Raw genomic sequence first — 21,939 nt, forward strand, 5'->3', positions numbered from 1 at the left:
AATGACACTGTCTCAAGTGTTATGATAAAACAAGGAACTACAGATGCTGGAGATCCAAAACACATGCACGCAGAAATTGCTGGAGAAATCCGGCAGCCTCTGTGGAAAGGAAACAGAGTTAAAATTTCGAGTCCAGTGACCCTTCTTCAGAACTGAAGATTCATTTGGCTTGGAGCGCTAACTGTGTTTTCTCTTCACAGATGCTGCTGGTCCTGCTGATTTTCTCCAACTATTTCTGTTTTTGCCTGTTTCTGTCTCAGGGGTTGCTCACCATGGCTTTGAGTTCAGGATGAATGCTTTCCCAGGATTTTGTTTTCTGACAGTTTTTAAAAAGAGAAGAACAATTATGAAAATATTCAAATGATCCTCCCACTAACTCTGCTCTCAAAACTAGCACAAGATATATCGAAAAGTAAGAATTTTTGGGCTAAAACCTGGGTGTTGTCTTTTAAATGAAGTTGACTTGCCATGGTCGTCATGACCACTTCTGTGGAAGACAGAAAAAACACCAGTCTCTCTTTTCCTGAAATTCAATATTGTGCATACAGGCTATCTATTCTAACGTATGTGATCTCTGCCTCCTAGCATTATCTCACTGCAAATTGTTTGTCCAACTGATAATATTGGCAGAATGCTTAATCTCTGAGACAGGAGCAGTAGATTGCTGTTTTTTACCCTGCATCATTTCAAATTGGGATATTGACAGTGACCACGTCTCGAATCATAGAAATACAGTACACAAGAGTCCCTTTGGCCAATCTGTACAAATCTATCTACATTAATCCCACTTTCCAGAACCTAGCCTTTGACTTAAGTTTTATGACATTTTGAGTGCTCATCCACGTATTTTTTTTGGAAAAGGTTGTGAGTTTTCCTACCTCAACTACCCTTCCATGCAGAGTATTCCAGATTCCCACCATCCTCTGGGTGAAAATAGTTTTTCCTCAAATCTCCTTTGCAAATCTCCTGACCTTCACCTTATGCCCCCTCATTATTAACCATTCAAATAAGGGGAATAGCTGCTTTCTATTCTTTCCTGTCCATGCCCCTCATAAATTTTTGTATCTCCGTCAGGCCCCCTGTCTGTCTTTCTGATCTAAAGAAGGCAACCCCAGCTTATCCAGCCTCTTTTCACAGCTAAAATGCTCCAAACCTGGCAACATTCTGGTGAATCTCCTCTGCACCCCTTCCACTGCAATCACATCCTTCCTATCCCTGTTCTTATAATCAGTGCCTTGACTGATCTAGGCAAGTGTTCTATATGTCTTTTTAAACTACCCTGTTAGCCTTCAGACATTTGTGGGCAAACGCCCCATAATCCCTCTGCTCCTCTGACCTTACTAGTGCCCTGCCATTCACTGAGTACTCCCTTGTCTTGTTACTTCTTCCATTTCACACTTTTATCAGGGTTAAACACTACCTGCCACTGACCTGCCTATTTGACTGATCCATTTATATTCAAAGGATATTGGGGAATATGCAAGATTCTGTTGAGTTGGATGATCAGCCATGATCGTATTGAATGGTGGAGCAGACTAGAAGGGCCAAATGGCCTACTCCTATTTTCTATGTTTCTATATTTTCCTATCTATGTCCTCCTAATCCTTGTACCATCAGTTAACGGGAACAGGTTTTCTTTATCTGTATCCATCATAAACTTTTACATCTGTCAAACTTTCCTTCAATTTACATTGCTTGAAGGAGAACAATCCCAGCTTCTCTTGTAGCCAAATTCCCTCACCCTTGGAACCATTCTGGTAAATCATTCTCCCCACCCTGTCCAGGGCCAATGTGTTCTTCCTAGATTATAGTGACCAGAATAGGGCGCAGTATATTAGTTGTGGGCTAACCAGAGCATTATTAAAGTTCAGCATTACTTCCCCGCTCTCAGGATATCTATTTATTTATGAACCCAAAATCCCTTACGTTTTGTTAATTGCTGTGTGTGTACTGACATTTTCTAAGAGCTGTGCACATGAGCCCCAAATTCTATCTGTTCCTGCACATCCTTGAGCATTGTGCCATTAAGGCTACATTGCCTCTCCTGTCAGAATGCATCATCTCATACTTATTAATATTAAAGTTCCATATTCCACTTGCCTTCACACTCCTCTTGCTCATCTATGTGTTGTTGCATCATCCTCTTTGTTGAATGCCCTTCAAAGTTTGGTATCGTTAGCAAATTTTTAAACTTTAGTTTGTATTCCGATATCTGAGTCATTTGTCATTTGCTATTTTTATGTTAAGTATACATAAACTCTAAAGGAGTATTTCCTGTATTGATCCAACTGTTGACTATTTTCCAGTCTGAAAAAGAACCATTTGCCACAAGTCAATTTTGTCCTTCAGCCAACTTAAACTGGTACTGACACTTCTATTCCTGGTCCTCAATTTTGTTAACCAGCCTTTCATTTGGCACCTCGTTAAACATAATTGGAAAGCAGATAAGGATGGGATTACATGTACTCTGGTGGTAGACTTGAGAGCAGAAATTTGGGTGAATTAATGGAGGCCTCACAGGAGACAGCACTCAGGAAGGAACAAGATTCACCCTTGATACTCATTGTGATGAGCTGGTCATTCTGATGACCTCTAACCTATCACCTTTTCATTCTCTAGATGATGTGAGTGCCGTCCTCAAGCTTGATAACACAGTTGTGGGACAGACGGCATGGAAAGCAGTTGGTGAACAATCATGGAATCAAACCTTCACAGTGGAGCTGGAGCGTGTGAGTATGAAGATGAATAGCAAGTCACCCATAGATTCCCACAGACCCTTTTCAGGGGTGGGGGGCGGTGTGTATTTATGTTTGGGTGCTTTACCTCCAGATGAATCGTCCAGAAGGACAAGACCTGAAGGAAAGTGCTGTGATGCTGAGTATTCTTTGAAGAAGATATCTGAGTGAGAGCACACATCCCAGTCCCTCTTTGTGATTATTTATAGTGTTGTTTTCCTGCTTTCAATGCATACATGACTACTGTTCAAGGAACAGTGAATTCTGGGCTGCAGGGGGTCAATATTAAGGTGGGTTTTATGGTTCTCTTAATAGTTTGGGAGTTGGTGAACTCTATGGAGATATAAGCACTGCCAAAAAGATGATTGATTTGCTTTGTTTTCTTCATTCAAGGATGTGGGGAGTCTCTGGCTGGACCAGCATTTATTGCCCTTCAATAATTACATTTGAGAATGTGGATGCTGCGCTGTCTCCTTGAACTGTTGCAGTCCATTAAGAGTGTAATCAATGCTTTCGAGGAGATGGTAGAGTAGGGCTTTTGTCATTGGACTAAAAATCCACAATGCCAGGTTAATATTTTAGGGATGTGGGTTTGAAACCCAACATGGTGATGCTAGAGAATGTACTGTGTGCTACCTCAGGGATCTATGCTGGTTGATGTACAGTGTGTGCTACCTCAGGAATCTATACTGGTTGATGTACAGTGTGTGGTACCTCAGGGATCAGTGCTAGGGAATGTACAGTGTGTGGTACCTTAGGGATCAGTACTGGGAAAATGTGCTGTATGTATTTTCCTTGGGGATCAGTGCTGAACAATGCAATGAAAGCATATCTTCCATTAATTCTGAATGCCCCAAAGTGCTTTATAGTGATAAAAGTACACTTGTAACGTAGGAAAGATGACAATTAATTTGCCAGAGCAAATCACGTGATCTCAGTTTAGTGTATCACTTGACATATACTGTTAACTGCACCAGAATGTCATTGTACATTTTATTAAGTCTCTTGTGTGGGCTTTGGACCTAAAACCTTCTGGGTCAGATTTGAATGTGCAGTCTTGGTATTGTGTCAGGCCCCCTGGGAATCCTTACAGGAAGTGGCTTGGGGAGTTTGACAGAGTTGGTTTGTGGTGACAAATGGGAGGTGAATACAGCACAATGTTCCTGAATGATCAGCAAGAGGGATGCTGAAGATCCTAAACTGCGTGATGGGGCAGTAGAGTATGATGGAGGAAGGAACACAGGGACATTACAATGAAATTTGTAAACAGGTGGATCTTTAGGAGATAAAGTCAGGTCAGGTAGAAGCAGATTCTTACTCAGCCGTTGATTGGTACCAATCTTGCTGAATTGGATAAGACTGAAAGACAAAAAATGATTGTCGGCTCAGTACTGACCATATCTAAAATTTGCCCTGATGTGGAGGTGCCGGTGTTGGACGGGGGTGGACAAAGTCAGAAGTCCGATACCTAAACCTTGCCCAACAGCAGTTAACAAAATAAACAAGATAACAACTTATTTTGCCAAATCAGGAGAATGCATGTCTGAGGCATAGTTCTGTGGACACCAGATGCAATGCCATGACAAGACACAAAGATAAGTTATCAGTGGAAAAGCACTGAAAAGCTGCATAGAGTTCAGGAGATATATATTCTGTAAAAGAATAAGAACAAATGAGGAAACATGAAAGCATCAATGTATAAATAAAGAAATTAAGATAAGTTTGAAAACTGGTATATGCTGAAGTGTCAGGTGGTTCGGCAGGGACTCAGAATCACTTAAAAGAAGAGAAATTGTCAAAAAAGCATAAAATGTAGTAATGAACTATTCTGCAGACAGGTAAATGGAAGAGGAACAGTACAGTGGGACATTGCCACAGATGAGTGCACAGGAAAGTTTCGTAGACAGGAAAATAAGAGTTAGAATTTTTGAACACTTATGTTGCCTAATTACTTAGTTGGGAGAGGCAGGCGGTAGAATAAAAGATCAAAGCAGACATTAAGGCATTTATGATAAAAAGGAGTGAGATTGTAGAATCAGATAGCATAGAAAGTCATTCAGCCTTTTATTCCTGTGCTGACTCTTTGCAAGAGTGTTAGACTTGGTGCTAATTCTCTGCTGTTTTTCTGCTCCCCACGCGTACAGTTGTCTTTAGAAAAGTTACTGTTGAAACTGTTTTCATTGCCTTCTCAGGCACATTGCCTTCCAATTCCTTATAAATCAGTACATATAAAAAACCTCCCAGGTTGTTCTTTTACCAGTTTCCTCAGATCTGAGTTCTCTGGTTGTTAACTCTCCTAACGCTGGAAGCACATTTTTCATGTTTACTATACCTGAAATCCATCATGATTTTGATGGATGCTGTTGACTTTCCCCTTAATCGTCCCTGCTGTAAGGAGAACAATCCCAGCTTCTCCAATCTCTCTTCATAACTGAAGTCCCTTGCCACTGGCACTGTTGTAAATCTACTTTTAAGTTTTCTCAATGCCTTGAAAAGCTTCCTAAAGTGCCCTGTACAGATTTGGGTATGCAGCTGCAGTCTAACCATAATTATATTGTTGTTGCTGTTGTATTGGATACCTCTTTGTAAATTCAAGGATTAAAGATTTGTGTATATATAAGGTTAGAGACTCTTGAGTGTATAAAATTTAATTGTTAATTCATGTCGCTACCCATCACCACCACTAATTCTTCTACCAAACCGTTGATAAACTAAATGAACTTGGAGAGAATGAAGTCTCCTGGTCCAGAGTGATTACAACTATGCATATAAAAAAAAGCTATAGAAGAGATAGCAGAGGTATTTAAAAGTTTAATAGAAGAGTGAATGATACCAAAGAGTTGGTGGACAGCTAATTTACATTTCATAAAGAAAAAGAAATCAATGTAATTAGAGCCTAAGAAGATTAAAAGGAAGGTACTTAGGAATTTGTACATATGAACGTACAAATTAAGACCAAGAGTATCCCATTCAACTCCTTGAGACTGCTTTACCATTCAGGAAGATCGTGGCTGGTCCAGAAGACCAAATGTCATGGCATCCATGGTGAGTTGGCAAGTTGGATACAAAATTGACTAGGCCATATAAGACAGAGGTTAGTTGCGGAGGGGTGTTCTTCTGACTACAGGTCTGTGACCGGTGGTGTTCTGCAAGGATCAGTGCTGGAACATAGAAATGATTTGGATGAAAATGTAGGTGGTCCGATTAGTAAGTTTGCAGATGACACAAAAAGTTGTAGATTGTGAGGAAGGTTATCAATGGATACAGAAGGAAAGTTGGACGGAGAAAGTTGGCAGGTTGTGTTTAATCCGGACAGGTGTGATGTGATGCATTTTGGGAGGTCACATGCAAGAGGTAAGTATTCAATAAATGACAGGACCCTTAAGAGCATTGATATACAGGGGGATCTTGGGATGCAAGTCCATAGATCCCTGAAACTGGCAACAGGAGTGGATAAGGTGGTAAAGAAGGCATTCAGCATGCTTTCCTTCATTGGTTAAGCATTGAGTCTAAAAGTTGGCGAGTAAAATTGCAGCTATATGAAACTTTAGGCCACATATAGAGTATTTTGTGCAGCATTGTTTGCCACACCCAGATGTTGTCTGGATTGGAGTAGTCACCATAAAAGAGAGGTTGGACAAACTTGGATTGTTTTCACTAGAGCATTGGCATCTGAAGGGCAACCTAATAGAAGTACATAAAATTACAAGGGGCGTGGATAAGGTGGATAGTTGGAATTTTTTGCCCAAGATAGAAATGTCAAATACTAGGAAACATAGGTTTAAGGTGAGAGGGGAAATGTTTAAAGGAGATGTGCAAGGATTTCTTTTATGCAGTGGTTAGTGGATGCCTGATACATGCTGCCAGATGAGGTGTTAGAAGCAGATATGTTAGCAATGTTTAAGAGGCACTTAGACGGATACATGAACAGGCAGAGAATAGAGCAATACAGACCATGTGCAGGCAGATAGGATAAGTTCAGAATAGCATCATGGTTGGCACAGATGTGATGGGCTGAAGGGCCTGTTCCTGTGCTGCAGTGTTCTATGTTTCTATAGCTGATCTGTTTGCAATCTCAAATCCACATTCCTGCGTACCCCTGATGACCTTTCACCCGTTTGCTTAACAAGAATTCATCCACACTAGAAACAGAAACTGCTGGAGAAACTCAGCAGGTATAACAGAATCTGTGGAGAGAAAGCAGAATTAACATTTTGTATCCAGTGACACTTTTTCTGTTCTGCTTTCTCTGTCCAGCTGCTGCCAGACCTGAGTTTGTCCAGATTTTTCTGTTTTTGTTTCAGAGTTCCAGCATCCACAGTTCTGTTTTATTTAAGAATTTATCCATCTCTGCCTTTAACATACTCATGGACTCTGCTTCCACCAGCTTTTCAGGAAGAGACTCACGATCTTGAGAGAGAAAAAGATGTTGCCTCTGTTTTAAATAGGTGACTTGTGATTTTTTAAATGGTGACTCTTAGTTTTAGATTCTCCCATAAGATGAAATATCCTCTCCACATCTACCTTGTCAAGACTTCTCAGGATCATGTACTTCAATCAAGTTTCCTCTTACTCTTCTAAAACTATAGCAGGTCCAACTTTTCCTCATAAAGCTACCCACTCATTCCAGGTATTAGGCTAGTAAACCTTTGAACTGCCTCGAATGTATTTACATTCTTTATTAAATTGAGTTATCAGTACTATGTACCATACTGTGTACAGATGTGATGTCACCAATGCTCTTTATAACTAAAGCATAACCTCCCTACTTTTGTATTCAGTTCCCCATGTGATAATTGGTAATGTTCTATTAGCTTTCCTAATTATTTGCTGTACCTGTATGTTAACCTTTTATGATTAATTCATGAGGACACTCAGATCCCTCTGTATTTCGGAGCTCTGCAGTTTCACCATTTAGGAAATAACTGCAGCAAAAGTAAACAACAGTAATGCAGCAGATGGACTTTCAACAGGTCTTTGATAGATGACAAAGAGCAGATTCCTGAAGTTCAGAACTTGTGGAGTTGAGGCAAGAAGTAGAGTAGAAAGTGGGAGTTAAAATTGGGTATTCAGGCTGGGGCAAGGTTGGAAATGGTGCTGGGCTGATTGCTGTTCACCATTGACAAAATTGTTTTCGACCCTAGAACAGAAATGTTATATCAAATGTTGCAGTGCAAACGTGTCCAGACTGGTTAAATATGACCTGATGAGCCGGTTACCTGATACCTAGAGGTGGAGAGAGTAAAGCTAAAACTCAGGGGCAGTTAGTTTGTCTGATGGAGTAATTGATAGATTTCTAGGCTGTTCTTGATTCACCTGCAAGCTTGAATTTTAATTTATCTTTTTTTTTGATGTTGCAGTCTCGGGAATTAGAGATCAGTGTTTACTGGCGGGACTGGCGTTCTCTCTGTGCCTTAAAATATCTTAAACTGGAAGACTTCCTGGATAACCAACGGCATGAAATACAGCTAGATTTGGAACCTCAGGGGGTGCTGTTGACAGAGGTACACATCATACTCCGCTGATCTTTTGTGACTGTTGCAAACTTTTAGAAATGTAGTGCAAATTATCGTATTGTCATTTTTTTGGCCTTGCTGCCCCTCAGTCCTTAATTTAGTTTCTCCTACTTATTTCCCCTGTGCTCCCTCACTGACAGAAACCACAGGAGATTGACACAGTTTAAAGACCCAATGCACACAAATACTTTCTGTGTGATATTTCTGTACACAAGTATAACCAGAAGATTGCGCAGTGGAAGGAAAGCAAAATTCATAAGCATAATTGGACCCAGGCAAGGGATTGCAGGAGAGAAGGTGGAATTTTGGGGAGGAGGGAAAGTAGATGAATTAAGGTGGGCAGGAGTGAGAAGTGCAAAAGGATGGTGAGTGGAGTGGTGGAGTTGTGGGGCAAAAGATTGGAAAAAGGGAGGAAGATTAGGGATTGTTAGAAGAGGCTATGACAGTTAGGAAATGAGATTTGGGTTCAAAAAGCCTAACACACCATTTTGAGGTTTCAGCTGGCGAATGATGTGACCTAAATCTCTTCACTAGGGCTCATTTCAGTCCTGAATCTGAAGCAGGAGACCTGTTGGCCTAGTGGAAGTCTTTCCTTCAGGCTTCGATTTCCCTACCACTAGGGAAAGAGCTCAGCTCTCTGTTTCCATAGAAGAGGTGAGATCATGGATTTTGCATGAGTTACATGGGAGGTACTTGTACTCATGCTGGAGTATTAACTTGGTAACTGAGCATTTGGTAAATATTGCTGCTTTCCCCTTCAGCTCTTCATGATGCTGAATTAGGATAAGATTTGGTTTGAGTTAATAATGCACTCAGTCTTCGAGTAATTGGAAACCAGCTGTGTAGAAAGCTGTAGGAAGATTAGGCAACTGTTAGTTCAGGCACTGATGGAAATTGTTTGCCTAACATTACGGGCCACTTACAGCACAGCCTAATTGGTGCGGCAGAAAGCAGGCTTTCCCGCTTATGAGGCGTGACTCAAGATCTTTGGTTGGCATAGCAGTACAGGTATTTCTCCGAAAATGTGATAGTTGTGTGACCTTGCGCTGTAGAATATCGCACTGTAGAAAATCGCCTTAGAAAATTGCATTATAGGGAAATTGCTATAACTGTACCACAGAAAGTTTGCGTTATCCAAACAATGTCCACTATTCATCAATCGTGTTACAGCCAATTTGCGTTAATGAAACACGCATTATAGCAGAACTACCTGTAGATTTCCTACCCCTGAACCGGGAGGCCTGGCTTCAAGTCCCACCTGCTCCAGACGTATGTGATGACATCCCTGAACAGGTTGATTGGAAAAATAGGTTAAATAAAGAAAAGCAAAAAAAAAAGGTATCTGATTGTAGCTTTTGTGATGCGGTGGTAATGGACCTACCCCTGGACCGGGAAGCCTGGGTTCGAGTCCCTCCTGTTCCAGAAGTGTGTAGTAACTTCTCTGAGCAGGTTGATTAGAAAAATAGGTAAGATCTTTGATTCACTCAAGTTGTAGAGGATGTTTTCAAACCATTGACTTGTGGGTTATGGACCGGCATGCCCCTGCAGCATGACTCTGTTCACGTAATGTTTATGCTTCGCTTGGAACCAGAGTTCTTTCGCTTGTGAAGCGATTCGATAACCAAGTAGGTTAAATAAAAAAAGAAAATTAAGATCTTTGGTTCAGTTTTAAGTACGACATGCTCAGCATTTATGTCTTCCTTATCTCATAGTGATGTGATGTTGACTGTAAAAAAAAAAGCTAAACATGAAGGTTTTCAACTTGAGTTTAGATTTTAAGTTCTACTGCCCTTCCCGATGAACCTGGCACTGAGGGTTTTGTTGAGGCTGTTTAGGAGGAAAGGCCTAAATTGTTAAATGTAGAAAATGGGCTTGTTTATCTCTGTCAAGTGGGGGTTAAACAGCTTTGGAATGGGAGGACACAGAGCAGAGCATGTCAGCAACGGTCTCTGGTTTGATTTTACTTGCCTTACTATCAACGTATCGGAGACCAATGAAATAGGTTTTTGCAGCATTGGCTTAGGGAGCAGAGAGATCAATTGAACTTATACCAATACCATTTAGTTACACGAGGTGTATATACTTATGCAAGAGTGTGTAGATGCACAGATGGAAGTGAGTGCATGTGGAAGAGGTGGGTTTGTGGTGTAGGGGAGGAGGGGAGTGTATGCAGAGGTAGTTGCATGTATGCACGGATGAAAATATGCAGGCTAGGGACTGTGTAAGGTACTTGGGGAATACATACTAGTGAATGCATGTGCAGGTTGGGTTGGGCGTTGTGTGTGTGTGTGTGCACATTTAAATAGGGAAGAGGATGTCTGTGTCTGTGTCTGTGTAGAATAGCTGGGAAAAGTGTACATCTGTGTAGTGGAAAGAAGCCAGTACACACCAGGGATGGTGAGAGTGTGAGGGCTTGGGGAATTCTGGTATTCAATATTTATCTAGGGGTATATGCATACAGGACTATACCTGCATCTGCTTTCACATCTAGTTCTGTGATAAGTGCGCGTAAGTCTTTTCTGTTCAGAAGCAGAGGTTTTTGAGGTGCAGTCCCACATTAACCAACTGAAGTGCTTGGTTAATTTCATGGCTGATTCCTTCTGTATTATAACACTTCCTGGCTTCCACAATGTTGTTGTTATTCTCAGGTCACGTTTTCTAATCCTGTGATTGAACGAATACCCAAACTGCAACGGCAAAAGAAGATTTTCTCCAAACAGCAAGGTAAAGTGTGATTGTTTCAGTCTCTTCAATGGAATTTACCTGTCAGATCAGGTTACTTTCAATTTAAGTTACTTTTTTTTTCATTCATGGGATGTGAGTGTCACTGTTATTTATTGCCCAACCCTAATTGCTCTGGGAGAAGGTGATGTTCAGCTGCCTTCTTGAACCACTGCAGTCCAAGTGGTGCTTTTTAGGAAGGTAGTTCTAGGATTTTGCTCCAACAACAGTGAAGGAATGGTGATATTCTGAACTTTTTAACTTCTTTATTTTTCTAATTTGTTCCTATGATCTATAATGCTGACTATTTATTTCTTTAATTTGTTTTTGTTTCCTAAGAATTTGATCTTAAGTATCTGTACCTAGGCGCCTGTGTACCCAAGATGGCGCTGTAATGCTGCGCCTAAACTTTTCACTGTTCTCATTTGCGTACATGTGGCAATAAAGCTAATTCAATTCAATCCATGATAGCTTGTGGCTTGGAAGGGAATCTGCAGGGGGTGTCCCCATGTATCTGCTGCACTGACCTTCTAGATGATGGAGGTCATAGGTTTGGAAAGTGCTGTTGAAGGAGCCTGGTGCATTAATGGTTACATCTCTAGATGGTACTGTTACCTGAATGGAATACTCAAACATTTTACTCAGATATTTTTCCCTTGTTTGACAGACAAAAGACAGAGAGTCAACACAGACTTTAATTAAACAAGCCCTCCTTTATTTAACTCCTTAGGTACCAATACTCAATATAAAACATACATTTGTTGCAACATTTACTTCTTACTTCATCTAACTTAACTTCAACTTTAAATCTTACTTTACCTTACTTCAACTTAATTCACATTTAACTCTAGCTCTAATTAAAGAGCCCAATATGTGCGTCCCCTGAGTCTGAAAAGTCAAACATTCACCACTATGCTTTGCTTTCTACGCCTTAAGTAATGTCGCAACCAAGAAACCCTGTTCACTCCCATGGGCTTTAATTTTTGTGAGTGACTCTGTTCTGTGGTCTCACCAGCATGCCCTTTCTTTCAGGGTATCATTCACCAACCATCTGGAGCACAGCCCTCATGAGTATCGCTTTCTTCTAGTCTAAAGGTGCAAGCTCAATGATGGCATTGTTTCCATTCTCACTGGGATCTGCTAATTTAGCAGAATGCAAAAGTCAAACAGTAACTTCGACATCAGTCATGCACTCTACCAGCCGGACTGGTCAGAATAATGCTTCAATGTGCCAGACCATGCATATAGGACTTAAGGTTTTCTTTATACCTTTATGGAATGTGGGCATCATAGGCAAGGCTAATATTTGTTGCGCTTTCCTAATTGCCCTTGAACTGAGTGACTTGGTAGGCCATTTCAAAGGGCAGTTAAGAGTCGACCACATTGCTGAGGGTCTGGAACGAGTTAAGGATAGCAGATTTTCTTCCTTGAAGGATATTAGTAAACTAGACAGATTTTTACAACAATCTAAGAAATATTTGGATGAGTACTTGAAATGTCAGGGCATAGTAGGCGATGGACCAAGTGCAGGTAGATGGGATTAGTGTAGTCTGATGCCATTTGTTGGTTGGCATAGACATGGTGGGCCAAAAGTTTTGCATCCCATATGACTCAACAACTGTCATGATGAGACGAACTTTATCTTCCATATTTCTTAGCTGAATTTAATTTCTACCTGCTCTTGTGATGGTATTTGAACCAGCAGCCCCAGAGCTTTGCCTGGGTCTCTGGGTTACTAGTGTAGTGACATTCCGCATGGGCCACTGTTTACATCGCCCACACCCCCAAAACCAAAATATGTATTTGAACCCTGAGTCTACACTGAGATGCTGAGAAGATTCCGAAGCAAATTATGGGGAGGCGATGTCCTAGTGGAATTATTATGAGACTATTAATCCAGAAACTCAGCTAATATTCTGGGGATCCAGGTTCAGATCCTGCCATGGCAGATGGTGGAACTTGAGTTCAAAAACAAAATCTGAAACTGATGACCATTGTTGTTTGTCAGAAAAAAAGCCATCTGGCTCCCTAATGTCCTTCAGGGAAGGAAATTACCATCCTCATCTCACTTCTGACTCAAGACCCACACAAAGTGACTCTCAACTGCCTTCTGAAATACAGTCAATGTCTGTGGAGCTAGAAAAGCACAGCAGATCAGGACTGATGAAGGGTTTCGGCCCAAATTGTTGACTTTTCTGCTCCTTGGATGCTGTCCTTGGATTGCAGAGCCTTTGGCTTTGATCTTTATGTCGTCATTGTCTACAGGAATAGTGCCAGAAGACTGGAGACTAGCAAATGTTGTCCCCTTGTTCAAGAGGGGGAGTAGAGACAACCCTGGTAATTATAGACCAGTGAGCCTTACTTCGGTTGTGGGTAAAGTGTTGGAAAGGATTATAAGAGATAGGATTTATAATCATCTAGAAAGGAATAATTTGATTAGGGATAGTCAACATGGTTTTGTGAAGGGTAGATCGTGCCTCACAAACCTTATTGAGTTCTTTGAGAAGGTGACCAAACAGGTGGATGAGGGTAAAGCGGTTGATGTGGTGTATATGGATTTCAGTAAAGCATTTGATAAGGTTCCCCATGGTAGGCTATTGCAGAAAATACGGAGGCATGGGATTGAGGGTGATTTAGCGGTTTGGATCAGAAATTGGCTAGCTGTAAGAAGACAGAGGGTGGTGGTTGATGGGAAATGTTCATCCTGGAGTTCAGTTACTAGTGGTGTACCTCAAGGATCTGTTTTGGGGCCACTGCTGTTTGTCATTTTTATAAATGACCTGGATGAGGGCGTAGAAGGATGGGTTAGTAAATTTGCGGATGACACCAAAGTCGGTGGAGTTGTGGATAGTGCGGAAGGATGTTGCAGGTTACAGAGGGACATAGATAAGCTGCAGAGAGGTGGCAAATGGAGTTTAATGAGGAAAAGTGTGAGGTGATTCACTTTGGGAGGAGTAACAGGAATAGAGTACTGGGCTAATGGTAAGATTCTTGGTAGTGTGGATGAGCAGAGAGATCTCGGTGTCCATGTGCATAGATCCCTGAAAGTTGCCACCCAGGTTGATGGGGTTGTTAAGAAGGCGTACGGTGTGTTAGGCTTTATTGGTAGAGGGATTGAGTTTCGGAGCCACGAGGTCATGTTGCAGCTGTACAAAACTCTAGTGCGGCCGCACTTGGAGTATTGTGTACAGTTCTGGTCACCGCATTGTAGGAAGGATGTGGAAGCATTGGAAAGGATGCAGAGGAGATTTACCAGGATGTTGCCTGGTATGGAGGGAAGGTCTTATGAGGAAAGGCTGAGGGACTTGAGGCTGTTTTCGTTAGAGAGAAGAAGGTTAAGAGGTGACTTAGTAGAGACATGCAAGATGATCAGAGGATTAGATAGCGTGGACAGTGGGAGCCTTTTTCCTCGGATGGTGATGGCTAGCACGAGGGGACATAGCTTTAAATTGAGGGGTGATAGATATAGGACAGATGTCAGAGGTAGGTTCTTTACTCAGAGTAGTAAGGGCGTGGAATGACCTGCCTGCAAAAGTAGTGGACTCGCCAACTTTAAGGGCATTTAAATGGTCATTGGATAAACATATGGATGATAATGGAATAGTTTAGGTTAGATGGGCTTCAGATTGGTTTCACAGGTCGGTGCAACATCGAGGGCCGAAGGGCCTGTACTGCGCTGTAATGTTCTATGTTCTATGTTCTATGCCTGACCTGCTGTGCGTTTCCAGCTTCACATTTATTGACTCTAGCTTCCAGCATCTGCAGTCCTCACTGCCTTCTGAAATAACCTAGCAAGCCACTCAGTTGTACCAATCATTACGAAGGCTTAACAAAGAAATCACACCGGATGGATCACCTGGCGTTGACCTCATAACCAGAAAAGATAACAGCAGAAACAGCCCTGTTAACCCTGCAAAGTCCACCTTACTAACATCTGGGAGTGGTGCCAAAATTGGGAGAGCTGTCTTACAGACTAGCCAAGCAACAATTTGGCATAGTCATACTCACAGATGGACTATAACCTGGTGTTATTTGACTTCTGACTTTGTCCATCCCAGTCCAACACGGGACCCCCATCTCGTAAACACAGTGGCTACGTGAGCAGGTGAGACTACAACGAATAACTCCATCCTGACTCCCCAAAGCCTGTCCACCATCTAAAAGGCACAAGTGTGGTGGAATACTCCCCACTTGCTCCAATAACACTGAAGAAGCTTGACACCATCTAGGACAAAGCAGCCCCCTTAATTGGCACCAGTTCAACCAGCATCCACTCCCTCCACCTCCGATGCTCAGTTGCCATTGCATGTACTGACTACAAGGTGCGTTCAGAAATTCACCAAAGTTTCTTAGACGGCATCTTCCAAATCCATGACCGCTTCCATTTTGAAGGACAAGGGCAGCAGATACATGGAAACACCATGACCTGCAAGCTCCCATCCAAGCCACTCACCATTCTGACTTGGAAACATATTGCTGTTTCTTCACCGTCGCTGGGTCAAAGTTGTGGAATTCCCTTTCTAAGTGTGTTGAAGATCAACCTATGCACGTGGACTGTAGTGGTTCAAGAAGGCAACTCACTACCATCTTCTCAAGGGCAATTAGGGACAGGCAATAAATGCTGGCCAGCCAGTGATGTCCACATCCTACCAGTGAATAAAAAAAGTAACATATTCCCACAGGACTCTCAGCCCGGCTGCTTTTATGTCTAAACTCCTCAAGGCCTTGATTCCCCTGTCAGCTCCAGAGGATGCTGCAGTTAGTTGTCTTGACCACTAACTATGAATGCAGTGTATCGTTATTTGTGAAATATTACCAAATGCAAACCAACTGACTGCCTTGTATAACTCAGAACTTGAGTATTGCTGAAAACAGATGCACTTTATCATACACCCACCCTGCACCTGTTTCAATTCAACAATTTAGCTGACAGCCATTCTGTGGTTCATTATTTAGGGCAATGCCTTGACCAATCCATTCCAAACTTTAAACAAAGCTTGTCTATGAGTCATCATTAACGGATACATTCTTCATTGCAGCTGTGCCAATCATAGTCCATTTACCAAGTAAGCAGTATTCTCCTCTCATAAAGTATAATTTTTTTTTGTGTAAGTGATATTTATGACAAATTATTCTGATGATAGCTTCATCAAAACGTCTTCTTTCAGCAATACTGAAATTCTGTACTACCAAATAATTATTGATGTAATTCAAAGAAAAATACATGCCTTCCCCTATTTAATCTGGCTGCTGTGATTCTAAATACATCAATCTTGGAAAGGAGCATTAATAGTGGAACTGAACAAATTCCCCATGCCACTTTGATCAGAACAGATGCCAGTTATTCAATCCCTCAAGTGTGTTCCACCATTCAGTCAGATTGTGCTTGATCTGCATCTTTGCATATAACTGTTTTAGTTTTATATTCCTTAAAAACTTAGCCTGACTAGGGTTGCAATTTTGATTTTGAGGTTTTCAGTAAATCCTCAACAACTGTTTGACAACAAGTATTCGAAATAACTACCAGCCTTTGCCAGGTGAAGTTTATTCTGACACTACATTGAATAAAAATCGAAAATGCTTCAAATACTCAGCAGGTCAGGCAGTGTGCAAAGTGAGGAATGCAGTTAGCATTTCAGATTGATAACCTTCCGTCAGAACCTTCCGTCATTCCTGAATGGCCTAGCTGTACTTTAAACGTTATGTTGCTTGTTCTGAACTCATTGGCCAGAGGCTATAACTTCATGCCACCTACTCCAACACAGCCTTTAAACATCTAAAACTCCGAAATTAATTCCCTCCCCATGCTTAATCTTTGATTAGTGAGATCATGCCTCGTGTATACAATCTTCATCTGCAATGTCATTCTCGTAAACCTGTGCTGCACCCACTCAAATACCTTCCTGAGGTCAGAGCTGAACACAGGCTCCCAGTGTAGTCCAACTCAAGTTTTGTACAACGAGAGCATAACTTCTACCGGTTTGTATTCTGGCTTCGTTGAGAGATGAAGGCTATCATTCCATTCAGTCCAGCAATATCTTGGTGTTAAAATTATAATCCTTTTATTCCCAGTCCTCTCACCTTCCTATCTCTGTATTCAACCTGTAACTATCCAAGATATAAACAATCTTTCAGTTCTGGCCAACCTACGCGCCTCCATTCTTGCCGTTAGCAGCTGTGCCTTCAGTAGCTCTGTCTGAATTTCTGGAAAACCCTCTTGAAACCTCACTACCTCTCTTTCTTTTAAGTCCCTCCTTACAATCTGCTGCTTTGAACAAATTTCTTTTCATCTGTTTTCATGTCTCCTTAAGTGGCTTAATATCAAGTTTTGTCTTGTGTCACTGCTTTGAAATGTCTTGCAATGTTTTAGAACATGAAAGGACATGGCTGTTTAGAGTGTAAGCTATACCTCTCCATTAGTTTTTTTTAGTGACTTCTGCGATTGACCCAGTAAATTTAATTCCGCCTCTACAGTTTCTCGCTTCTCGCCATTTAGGAAATACTCTGAACTACCCTTCTTGGGTCAAAATTCAACCTTATGCTTTCCATTATTCCAGCATGCCTTTTTGTACTACCCACTTTCTTAATCTGTCAGTGACCCTTTGCAATTTCTGCTGTCACATCTGCTGTATTTAATCTGCCACCAGACACACTGTTATCAGCAAACTTGGCTGTAACAATTCACTGCTCCTTCATTGAAATCATTGGAAAACTGCAGCAACTCACATGCTTGCAAAGCAGGAGAATAGATACCAACCAAGGAAGGAACAACGTAGACATTGAACAGAGGAAAGAAAAGGATTGAGGGTAGGAGGAGTCATTATGAGATGTTTTGAGGGTTGTGAGGCGAAGACTGGCTGGTTGGCTGTGCTCCAGAGTGTGTTGGTTGAAGGAGCTGTCCTAAATGATGCACGTACACACTAATTCCACTAACTTGCTACCTGATGTGTTGTGTTTTAGGGAAGGCTTTCCTTCGAGCTCCTCAGATGAATATTAACATCGCCACGTGGGGTCGGTTGTTGAGGAAAGCATTTCCTGCTATTAATTCCACAGGAACATATAGCCCATCATCTTACATGACTGCTGTCTCTGAGGGCAGGCAGACGCTGTCCACCAACATGCCTGGGTAAGACTGAAAGCTCACAGCTGCACAGAATGCTGAATTTTCCATCTTGACTTACTGCACAGAGTATTAAGATGAATTGAAATTCTCTACCCTTTCCTCTCGTCCAGTCTCTTCTGACTTGTAAGCGCAACTTTTCCAATGCCTTTTGCTTCTTTACACATCTCTAGTTTCCTGGTTCTGGCTATTTCCTCTGATTCAGTATCTTTTACCCCCATGTAAGAATCAGGACATTTAATCGTCCGACACCCCATCCCTTCAGCAGTTTCCTCCAGAGGCTCTATACTAGGACATCCAATTCCCCTGTACCTCATCCCCTCACTAGATCATTCTAGATGCCTTTTAGTTTCTCTTGAATCGAAGGCCCAACCATTCCCCATTCGCCACTATCATCGTCCATCTGTCTGAACCTGTACTTATATTGAACACTTTTTACTTTAACTTTGCTCACATCTTCCAAATAAAAGGTACTGCTATGGAACCATTATAGATCCTAGCTATCTGGCCTCTTTGTGGAATGGAGCCATATTCTTTCTTTGAATCTTTCTCTCACCCTCACTTCTTTGTCTTGGTACATTAATGACTCTGTTGATTTCAATTACTCCCCTCATTGTGGCCTCGAAGATTCAATCAAATTTGCTTCTAATTCTACTCCTCTCTTATCTGCATTTTGGGAATAACAGAAACGAAGAAGCTGGGAGCAGGAATAGGCCATTCGACTGTCTAACCTGTTCCACTATTCATTATGATCATGGCTGAGCACAGAATTCAATACTGTAATCCTGACATCCCCTGTATCCCTTTATCCCTTTAGCTACAAGAGTGATATCTACCTCCTTCTTGAAAACACTTAAATGTTTGGCCTCAAACCCTTTCTGTGATAGTGAATTCCACAGTCTCACCACGCTCTCAGTGAAGAAATTTCTCCTCACCTCATCTTAAGGGATTCCTGCCATGTCAGGAATCAATTTGGTAAACCTTTGCTGCACTCCCTCTATGGCAAGAACATCCTTCCTCAGATAAGGAGACCAAAACTGCACACGATATTCCAGGTGTGGTTTCACCAATGTCCTGTATAACTGCAGCAAAAACATCCTTGTTTCCGTACTCAAAGCCACTCGTGATGAAGTCCAACATACAGTTTGCCTTCTTCACTGCCTGCTGCACCTGCGTGCTTACTTTCAGCAATTGGTGCATGGGGCACCCAAGTCTTATTGAACATTGTCCTTTCTCAATTTACAGTCTATCAAGTAATAATCTGTCTTCCTACTTAAGCTACCAAACTGGATAACCTCACTTTTTATCCATATTATGCTGCACTTGCCATATATTTGTCCACTCACTCAGCCTGTTCAAATCACACTGCTACATCTCTGCATCCTCCTCACAACTCACCCTTTGACCCAGCTTTGTGTCATCTGCAAATTTTAGAATATTACACTTAGTTCCCTGATCTAAACCATTAACGTATATTGTGAATAGCTGGGGTCCTAGTACTGATCCCTGCATTAACCCACTAGCCACTGCCTGTCATTCAGAAAAAGAGCCATTTATTCCTTCTCTTTGTTTTCTGTCTGCTAACTGATTTTCTGACTACCTTAATACACTTAGCCCCAATTCCATGAGCTTTAATTTTACACATTAATCTCTGAACTGGGACTTTGTCAAAAGCCATCAAAAAGTCCAAATGAATCACATCCACTGCCTCCCCCAGATAACTCCACTGGTTACATCCTCAAAGAATTCCAGTAGATTTGTCAACTATGATTTCCCTTTTAGAACGTACAAGGTAGAACAGTATAGCACAGGAATGGGCCCCTCGGCCCAAGACGCTGTGCCGAACATGACGCCAAATGAAACTAATCCCTTCTGCCTGCCCTTGGTCAATATCCCTCCATTCCTTGTATATCCATGTGCTTATCTGAAAGTCCCTTATATGCCCTTATTGTACCTGCCTCCACCACCACCTCTGGCAGTGCATCCCAAACTTCTTCTGCTCTCTGAGAAAAATAACTTGCTCCTGACGTCTCCTTTGAATTTTCCCCCTCTCACCTTAAATGCATGCACCTTCGTATTAGACATTTCAACTCTGGGAAAAAGATTCTCTCCATCAACCCTATCAAGTTCTCATAATTTTATTGACTTCTATCAAGTCTCCCCTCAGCCTGCACCACTCAAGATAAAACAACCTGACTTTTTTTTCTCGTCTCTCCTTGTAGCTCATACCATCTAATCCAGGCAGCATCCTGGTAAATCTCTTGTGCACCCTCTCCTAAGCCTCCATATCCTTGCTGTAATGTGGCAACCAGAATTGAACGTAATACTGTAAGTGTGGCCTAACCAAAGTCTTATAAAGCTGCAGCATGACATCCCAACTCTTGTACCCAGTTCCCTGACCAATAAAGGCAAGCAGGCCATATGCCTCCTTTACCACCCTATCTACTTGCACGGCCACTTTCAGGGAGCTGTGGACTTGAACCACCAAATCCTTCTGTACATCAGTGTTGTTCAGAGCCCTGCCATTAACTGTATACTTTTCCTTAACATTTGATCTCCCAAGGTGCAGCACCTCATACGTACCCATCTACCATTTCTCCACTCATATCCGCAACTGATTTATATTGTGCTGTATCCTTTGACGACCTCCTACACTATCCACAATTCCACCGATCATTGTGTCGTCTGCAAACTTACTAACCCACTTATCTACATTTTCATCCATGTCATTTATATATGTCATGAACAGCAGAGGTCCTAGTACAGGTCCCTGTGGAATGCCACTAGTCACAGACCTCCAGCCAGAAAAACACCTTCCACCATCACACTCTGCCTTCCATGAGCAAGCTAATTCTGAATCCAAATGGCCAAGTCACCATGGATACCATGCATCATAATATCCTGGATGAGTCTACCATGAGGGACCTTGTCAAAAGCCTTACTAAGATCCATGTAAACAACATCCACTGCTCCACCCTCATCAATCACCTTTGTCGCCTCCTCGAAAATTTCGATCAGGTTATTAAGACATGACCTGCTCTGCACAAAGCCATGCTCGCTGTCCCTAATTAGGCCACGCTTTTCCAAATTTGCGTAAATCCTATACTTTAGAATTCTGTCCAATAGCTTCCTAACCACAAATGCCAGACTCACCGGCCTATAGTTTCCTGGATTATCCCTATTTCCCACCTTGAGCGAGGAACAACGTTAGCTATTCGCCAGTCCTCTAGGACCTGTCCAGTGGCTAGACTGCCACAAACATTACTTCGGACAGACAGGAAGGAAACTAGCCATCAGAATACATGAACATCGGCAGCAAAACAACACACAAACTTTCCCTAATATCAGTACACTCAAACAATGGAGGCCATCAGTTTAACTGGAACAACGTAACCATAGTAGCCCAAGCCAAACATAGACACACACGGGAATTCCTAGAGGCATGGTTCTGAACCCATAATGCTATCAACAAACATGTAGATTTGGACCCCATATTACAAACCTATACAGAACAGAATCAGAAATAACACAACTCACCATAACAGACCAGACAGTATAAATTCTAAGCGGAGTAGAACAACACCGCTTCATCGGAGGCTTCATTGATGATGTTCCCTAACATGGTGATGAAACATCTGAACAAAAACAAGCCAGCTCTGCGAGCAAGTCAACAACCTCACCCACAACCCAGCTACAAATCTTTGCAAAAACCTTAAAAATGTTACAGAGACAACAAGGTGCAGGGCTGGATGAACACAGCAGGCCAAGCAGCATCATAGGAGCAGAGAGGCTGACGTTTTGGGCCTAGACCCTTCATCAGAAAAGCTTTTCTGATGAAGGGTCTAGG

General features: G+C 41.9%; 1 protein-coding gene across 1 annotated transcript in view; it reads left to right on the top strand.

Moving 5' to 3' along the window:
- Nucleotides 1-21,939, top strand: part of pkn1a (protein kinase N1a) — a 255,923-nt gene that overhangs the window by 143,513 nt on the left and 90,471 nt on the right. Inside the window, exons 9-12 of the mRNA XM_048617854.1 lie at nt 2,620-2,729; nt 8,096-8,239; nt 10,900-10,975; nt 17,933-18,098. Coding sequence (XP_048473811.1) covers nt 2,620-2,729; nt 8,096-8,239; nt 10,900-10,975; nt 17,933-18,098 — 496 coding nt within the window. The remainder of the gene's footprint in view (nt 1-2,619; nt 2,730-8,095; nt 8,240-10,899; nt 10,976-17,932; nt 18,099-21,939) is intronic.

The sequence above is a fragment of the Rhincodon typus genome, chromosome 38, assembly GCF_021869965.1.
Source record: "Rhincodon typus isolate 14 chromosome 38, sRhiTyp1.1, whole genome shotgun sequence".
Classification (NCBI taxonomy): Eukaryota; Metazoa; Chordata; class Chondrichthyes; order Orectolobiformes; family Rhincodontidae; genus Rhincodon; species Rhincodon typus.